This window comes from Vitis vinifera, chromosome 18, assembly GCF_030704535.1.
Source record: "Vitis vinifera cultivar Pinot Noir 40024 chromosome 18, ASM3070453v1".
In the NCBI taxonomy this organism is placed as follows: domain Eukaryota; kingdom Viridiplantae; phylum Streptophyta; class Magnoliopsida; order Vitales; family Vitaceae; genus Vitis; species Vitis vinifera.
In genome coordinates this window covers 5,731,167-5,739,034 of record NC_081822.1, presented here as the reverse complement: position 1 = coordinate 5,739,034, position 7,868 = coordinate 5,731,167, and the positions used below count along the sequence as shown (strand labels likewise).

Sequence of the window (7,868 nt, the reverse complement as noted above, 5' to 3'; positions counted from 1 at the left end):
CCCCTTCTGCATTAGATACCAAACGAAGTGGACATTAGAAAGAGCAGTTAACTGTGTCAGCTAGATTATAGAGAAGCACAAACCAAAAACTACTGTAACATGAGCCCAATCTCAGAGAATCACGGAGGGCACAAAAGCAGCTCCATCACAATCATAGCGACTGAGATAACAATGAGTTGGATGCTGCATTGAGCACTAAGGTAAGCTTTTAACTGCAGCAACCTCCAGAACATGACCCATTCCCAGAATATCAGGAAAGGCAAAATACAAGAGTATCAACTATAGAAAAGACAAAAGAATAGTATTCCTTTAATTATTACAACCTTCAACAGATCTTACAGTTAAGCTTGACACATGCAATCAGTAATAGGATATGTATATATGGATTGATTCTCCTTTCTAAACCTGATTTGCCCTTGTCTACTTTTATGCCCATTCAGAACTGCCTGCTGAAATTCTGACCATTCAATGCTCTTATTCAGGAAGAGCTGGCCCAACAATGCCATGTTCGGTCTTATAGTCTTCAAGTTCTTGTAAGCTCGGTGTCCCACCTGGTAATATGTATCAAGATATCATTTCATCTCAGTTTAGAATGTGACTGCTAAAATATGGATCTTTCTTATTCTGCCATAATCCATTAGGGCAAATTGCACAGTTGTCAGGATAATGAAAACCTCCCTTGAAGAAGTTTCTGGTATAATAAGACTTGACCTCCCTCCCGTTCCATGAAAACTAACTCTTATCACTGTTAAGCCAAAAACCTCAAGGGAGGTTACCCAATATTTAATTAATAAAATAAAGACCACAGGACTAATATAGCACAACTTGACACTACCCTGGCACTGTACACTACAGACACATTGCATTGCATTGGGTCCCACCAGAAGATGGGCCCTAACACAAGTATTAATAACTGAAAATTCAGTGTTTAGTTGATCTGTGACTTTCAAAAAAAGAAATGAAACTTATCCAGGAATTAACTAGAAAATCTTACCAACGCATTGTGCATATTGCCCGGAGAAGCAGAGATGAAGATGTCACTGTGCATGCTCACATAATAATCAACTGCAGCCAATAAAGAAGCCTTCCCTTCAACCTTCGCCAGTTCCTCTGCAGAAGCAAGGCTCTTTTTATCTTCCATTAAGGGAAACAATTTGCGCAAAGTTGAGATCCTAGCCTCTCCACCATAAACCTGAGAAGAAATTCTTTCATCCCATTCTCAAGCGCTAACTCAAAAAATGCAAGTTTACTTTTCACTGAGAAGGCACATAATAAATCGCACAAATAACCAGTTGTCAAGCTGCTAGGGTTCATATAACATTTCCACCCTCCCATGAGGAAGTACATGACAAACCTTGTGGGAAGCAAGATAGAGACGGGTAGTGTTACTGAAGCCCAAAGCTGCTAGAAGCAATCCAATCTCTTCAGGAGTCAATGGGCAGCGCCCTTGATTTCTCAATTCCTCATCTGTGAACTGAGATTTTAGGACCCTTCCCTGCCAAATCACTTGACGGTATTTTGCAAGAGCCATTTTTTCAGCTTTACCTCCACCAAAATCACAGGCTGAATGAGCAGCCATATCCTGTGTGAGAGCAGGTTAGAGGACAACCTAAAAAACAAAAAATAATTAATAAGAAAAAAGGGTTGGGGGGGGGGGGGGAGTCAAAGGTACTCATGAGGGACATGGAGATATCATGTTCTATCAACAAAAAGATTGGTGGCTATATCACCTCTAAAAGAAAAACCTGGTTGGACAATTATCATGGATTAGCATTTGGATGTAGCATCATGATAATGGTCCAGAAATCCCTGTGGATGGAGTAATTGTCGGTTGATATTTGTTTTAGATCCTACTTGTCAAACTGCATGACCACATCAGTATAGCATGATATATAGTACTTATGGTCCAGAAACAGACTTTTCAAATTTCTTGACAAGAATAAGTAGAATTTTAACTTCTGCCAGACACTAAATTACACTAAATTAAAAACAGTTCAATTTTTATGGTTATCTCAAGCATAATACCTTTAGAAAAAACTTTTACCTCCAGACATATTACAAGAAACTCACAATTAAAAAAACATATCCAAGCTTCAAATGGTTCTATAAATGAAAGGTAGAAGAGGATCATACTTTATCAAAGCGAAGATGTAACACAACAAACTTCCCAGCCCCTTGCTTGTGGTTAATCTCATCTGTTCTATCCTGCAGGTACTCAGTCCCTCCTGCTCTGCTTTCAATAGGCAGATATCGGATGTGATTGACAAGGGCCTCTCCCAATGCTTTGATATGAGGAACAAAAACTAGTGCTTTGAAATTAACTTTGCAGCGTAAGCGTTGGATGTACGCAGGTAAGTTGTCAAAAGCCAAACGATGAGAGAATGGGGCAAGAGCAGCAATTCCATAACTGGAACAATTTATGAATCGTAACTATCATATTATGTAATGTAGTTCCACAATTCAAAACTGCAGCAGTTAGAAAACAGGGCCATGTTTCAGATTGGCGCCTTGACTTGAGGCATAGGACATGTTTATGATAAATCCAGGCTGAAATAATACAATTGTATTATCAGGGTGTATTTGTGGGCTACGTGTTATAACTAGCAGTAATGAACTAAATAAACAATAATGATTATCTTATTACTTAACCTTAAACGTACTCCATTAAAGGCTAAAACTAGTTTAATGCTAATCTTGTTTAATTATGAATTAAACTTTGATTAAGGTTAAGTAGGATTAATTAACGACTTAAGCACATGTATTAGCTTCATGGAGATTATTTATAATCAAGAGGACTTAAGGGACTGATAGGCAGCAGTAAAAGCATAAAAACCTATAAATAGAGGGACTAAAGTGCAAAATTTGGAACTTGTGGTTAGTGGCAGCCTTAGAGATTGCCACCTTGTGCCTGCTTGTGGACCACTTTATGAGGACTGCTAACCCTCATTTTCAGCCCATTCTCTGCAGCAATCTGGTGGGTTAGAGAGAGAAGTTAGAGAGAGAAAGTGGAGGAATCTAGGTAAGCAAGAAGAGAAGGTTAGTAATTTGGTAGATTTGGATTCCAAATAGTATTTTGTAGCAAATTAACGGTAAAGTTTGTCTGAAAACTGAGTTTAATTAGTTATAATCATGTTTTAATTATAAATCAAAGTTAATTAGGTTTTAAAGCATTTTAATTTAAGCATCTTTTGACTAAAGAATCAGCATGCTTCTTTGTTTAGTTTGCTTTAATTGAAAAATAGATTGATGAATCATGTGATTAATTAAGCTTATCTGTGCATTTGGAGCTTGCTAATGGATTGAGTTTAAGGAGAATCAGAATAATTAGTGTATGTTAATTAATTAGGGAATATTTGTATGCATAGAAAAGATTGTTTAATTCACCTTATATTTGATTTTAAAACTTGTGGCTTGTACATTAAAGAATATGGAAATTAAAGTTAGCAACAGTAAAATCTATCCAAAAAAAAAAGAAGTTAAGCAATAAGGGAAAAATATCATAAGTTTTAATTGTGTAATTTTTATTGCTAGGAAATTTAAATTGTATTGTTTTATTTTAGTTCCTTATAATAGATAAGGAACTGAAATAAAGAATATGGAAATTAAAGTTAGCAACAGTAAAATCTATCCAAAAAAAAAAAAGTTAAGCAATAAGGGAAAAATATCATAAGTTTTAATTGTGTAATTTTTATAGCTGGGAAATTTAAATTGTATTGTTTTATTTCAATTCCTTATAATAGATAAGGGTTGTCTACATAGAAGAATTGCAAAGAAGAAGTCAATGTAAGGTAGGGAATTTTATATCATTCTATTGTGTATCTTTGTTTTCTTTTCTTGAAGTGTTTATTGGAAATTCATATCTTTAATATGATTTTACGAAGTGTCTCAATGTGTCATGGTGTTCTTAGTTCATTGTTTTAAAAGATGGCAATGATGTTTGGATATGTATTGGTATGAGGATTCACAAGTTCAGTGTTGTGAAAATGGTTCACGGTATGGTTACATTGCAAGAATTATATAGGACAATGGCAGATAATATCCAGAGAATAGATTGGTAAGTGAGAAGTATCTATGAAAAGTTGCAAACACTATCTTTTGACGATATTGTTTATGTGGGACTGTAGGTCCTTGGGTGAAAACCCTTAAAGCCCTCGAAGAAGACACTCCAATGTGGATGTAAGGGGTTGGTCCTGCCCTTGGGTATGAGTCCTAAAAGACACAAGATATGACTTGTCCTTGGGTGGTAGTAGTCATTATTTATCGTCATGCATCGTTTGGAGCATTGATGGTTGATATGTATATTGGTGGGGATTAACAGTTTATCATGTGTGAGAGAATGGATGAGGCAAAGCACAGATGAAACCACCAACAACATACATGCATATTTGACATTATTGCATATTTGTTAATGGTTATAAATATGTTTATTATCCATGTTGCAATATGTTTAATTCAAGATTTTTAAGGATATGCATAGGATGATTATATAAACTTTCTTACTGAGTTGTAAACTCACTCTATCCCTTCCACTTCTAGATGCAGGTCAGAAGACACTTGTTGGGGTCAATGCTTGAGTTTTGCATGTGTTGTTGATTAGATGCTATGTTCAGAGTGTTTCGAGGCTTTTGCCTTTGTATTATAGGAAAATTAAATCATTTTGATGGAATGATGTATGTTTTGTTTTTGAACACTTGTAGTATGAGTTATCCTTAGTGAACCATGAGGTTTTGGTATATACAGAGTATTATTGTATAGGTTTTCTTTATGTGAAACAGATTATATTTTGTTAATTAATGGTCTCAAGGATTTATCACAGGATACATACTTCTTTACAACAAGTTTCCACATCCTCTTTTCGGACAAAATGCTACCTGAAACTCAGCAATTTTTTTAAGTTTTGGGAGCACTAATTTTGTATTTGAGCATTTAATTTGTAAATAAAAAATCTAGGGTGTGACATTATGTCTAGATCAGCAGTAAAAAAATCAAACTTTCGGAATTATGTGTGTTAAAATATAAAGTTAAAACATTGTTTCCCAAGAACTTTAAAAGGTTGATGGGTTCTACCCATACTTGTACTGCATATCGCATGCTTCTTTAAGTTGTATGTACAACATAAGCATACACTTTAATTGTTATAATTAGTTTTTGATAGGTGACAAAGGCATATACTTGATATGGCAATCAGGTTTCCCCAAACTACATCCCCTGGCATTTATCTTTTTCCTCGTTTCCTGGTTGCAACTACATGGGCCAAGATGCCTTTCCATGTTGCATCCAAAAAAAAGGGTTTAGAAAGAGAGGCACATTTATCCTGATCATGGTTTTCAAAAAAGTGAAAGGCCCTGGCAAGAAGTAAAAAGGTCAAAAAGCCCATGATTTTTAGAAGATTAGATGAACTATAGATGCATTACTAAGCAGAATACAACATGAATAATCAGAATGTTGAGTTACATTAACCAGAAAAGACCCAGGGGCCTCACCCAGGTGGCAATGGGTTGGGATTGGGGTATGAGGGTGGTTGTCGCCAGGTTTGGTTCCAAATACATACCGTTTCCAATTAAAAAATTGCATTAACCAAAAGAAAAATTAAGATATGAAACCACAACCATCTCAATGAGTTCCCTAAACAACTTCTAGGGGTGTGAGGTGATGTTTGACAATGTTTACCTCTTAAGTCTTATGAACAGGAGTCTGATAAACTAAAAAGTCTTGTGAACAGGAGAAACATAGAATTAACAAAAAATTCCTATCACCAAACAAAATTCAATAGCTTGTTTTTAATATAAAAAGAAACTTGCTGTAAATCTCAAAGAAATAAGGGTAAATTACTTGCTAACCTCTGCAATACAGGTAAGACATTTTCCAGATACCAAATAGCTGAAGCATGAATAGGTGCAGTTTTAATTCTAGTAGCCCGTATGCCGGTTGCGTAATACTCCCTTGTGCTCCAAGAATATTTGCTAGGCAACTCTTTAGCTATAAAAATGTCATCTTTCAGGACATTAATAAAATGATCAATATCAAATATTTCTGCGAATGAACTGCAAAAGAAAATGTGACTTCATATTAATGGGATGTTTTCAGACTGAAAACTGCATTGCATGGAAAGAAGCAAATATAGACAAAGCAAATATAGATAAACATAAAAGACCTTGAATCTTGCCAAACAGGATTCACTTCAAGGTGAGGGATCACAAGGGTTGCATTCAAAATCTTTGCAACAGCAACTGCATCACAGATCTTTAAAAGAAACAAAGAAAAAAAAAAGAGAAAAAAATTATGACTCAGAGCCTATTTCAAGGCAACCAATTGACAGAAAATCACAGGAAAATAACATTAAATTCATTTACATTGCATCCTCTTCATAGCCTCCAAATAGACAAGATAAGTAAAAACTTATTACTTACCCCCATTCTCTGCTGGTTTAACCCTCCATCAAGAAATACTTGGACATACCCCTGAGATTTCTTTGGCAACACTGCATAGAATCAACATGAGTTTGTTAGGAGAGCATCATCTCACAAATATCAGAACCACTCAGTCTCCAAGAATCCCTTCCCAGTAAGTACCAGAATTTTAAGGCAACTAATGCCTAACCCTAGTTTTGTGGCAACTCACAAGGGGTGTCTGCAGAGTCAACACAGGGTTTCCATCCTTGGTTAGCTAATGGAGACCAGAGATTGGCTTGTTGCCTATCAGGCTGGAGAAAAATGAAAATTAAATTTACTAGATTCTGAAATTCATAATCAAGAAAAAAAAAAAAAAAAAAAAGGAATCTGCCTCTTTAGCACCCACTCACAGTTTGGAGTTGCAAGGCGCCCTTCAGTAGCTGTAAATGCCTAGGTTTTGGAGCATTCCATTCCTGCAATACATCAGTTGTTTGAGGGGAAAAAGAACTGCACCTATTATCTACACTTGCGTAAGCGTAACTATGGAAAGAAAAATTCTGCTCTGACCGTAACAATGACACCACTCTTGCATAAAATATCAGTATTTGAAATATTTGAAAACAAAAAGTTGTTATCATAAGACCATGATGAAACAAGATATCAAAAGAAAGTTCTTCTGACAGATCCAACTATGGTTGTAAACTTCTTTAGAGAGAGAAAAAATGCCATTATGTATAGGGAAAGTATATATGATGATGGTATTCATCAGCAGCATGAGAATAATAGAAATTAAAGAAGAAATATTCCACAACTAATTGACGAATTGCATAACATTTTGGGGAATCTTCAAAATGCACTCAGATATACACACGCACTAATCCAGAAATGCAATAAGTCGTTTGGTAGCCAAGAAAGTGACCAAGGGAAAAGAAAAAGGAAATAAAATAATTGAATAACCGTCTTTGGATTGCTTTTCCAATCTTCAGAAATGGAAGGAAAGAAAAAAAGTCAATCAAGAAAGTAGCGAAGAGGGGTACGGAGAAAATGGACGGGGAAGCACGGCCCAAGGGAGTGAAGAGAGTGGGGAAGAAACATGGCAACAGGATCACCAATAGACCTCCCAATGCTACTCTCTGAGATGGGTTCAACTCCTCCAACAGCTTCATCGTCCCAGATCACGCATTACACCACTAACCCTAACCCTGAACGTGAATTGGGACAGCCAACGACGCCGTTTGAAGTTCCTCCTTTCCTGCCACTGGACGTTGATTCTAGTTAACAACCTTTTCGTTTATCTTTTCGATTCTCAGTTAAAAGGCACGTCAAAAATGCAATTTCCGAAGAATTCTTTTTATTTTTTTTATTTTTTAATATCAAACACACCCTTTTGTATAATAATAATTTTTTTCTCCCCTTCTCTTCCCATTTATTAATTTTACTCTCTTCTTTTCCACTCAAATTATGAGAGATTGTTGT

The 7,868-nt window shown here is 35.8% G+C and overlaps 1 protein-coding gene and 1 long non-coding RNA gene across 3 annotated transcripts; one reads left to right on the top strand and one right to left on the bottom strand.

The window, feature by feature from the left end:
- Window positions 1–111: 111 nt before the first annotated feature.
- Window positions 112–7,694, bottom strand: LOC100253892 (O-fucosyltransferase 31). Of its 2 annotated transcripts, none has more exons than XM_010666104.3 (10): window positions 7,430–7,694; window positions 6,803–6,865; window positions 6,622–6,703; window positions 6,411–6,481; window positions 6,155–6,243; window positions 5,841–6,044; window positions 2,134–2,407; window positions 1,355–1,582; window positions 995–1,192; window positions 112–745 (listed from the first exon to the last, which is right to left on the bottom strand). In XM_010666104.3, the coding sequence occupies exons 1-10, from the start codon at window positions 7,556–7,558 to the stop codon at window positions 743–745; spliced, it is 1,341 nt and encodes a 446-aa protein (XP_010664406.1). In that variant the 5' UTR covers window positions 7,559–7,694; the 3' UTR covers window positions 112–742. The 2 variants fall into 2 exon arrangements, with proteins under 2 accessions (XP_010664406.1, XP_002283844.1); XM_002283808.3 differs by having other exon boundaries at window positions 112–551; window positions 7,430–7,693.
- On the top strand, window positions 2,951–4,820 carry LOC104882499 (uncharacterized). Its single transcript, XR_788202.3, has 2 exons — window positions 2,951–3,036; window positions 4,537–4,820. It is a non-coding gene; the product is annotated as an uncharacterized LOC104882499 (long non-coding RNA).
- Window positions 7,695–7,868: the final 174 nt, after the last annotated feature.

Bases quoted from the DNA above. Each gene is read 5' to 3' on its own strand.
- LOC100253892 (XM_002283808.3), bottom strand. From the start codon at position 7,558: ATGAAGCTGTTGGAGGAGTTGAACCCATCTCAGAGAGTAGCATTGGGA. The intron at 6,045-6,154 runs GTCTTTTATGTT...TTTCTTTTGCAG, and splicing joins CCTGTTTGGCAAGATTCAAG to TTCATTCGCAGAAATATTTG. The intron at 1,193-1,354 runs GTTTGTCATGTA...ATTTCTTCTCAG, and splicing joins TCTATCTTGCTTCCCACAAG to GTTTATGGTGGAGAGGCTAG.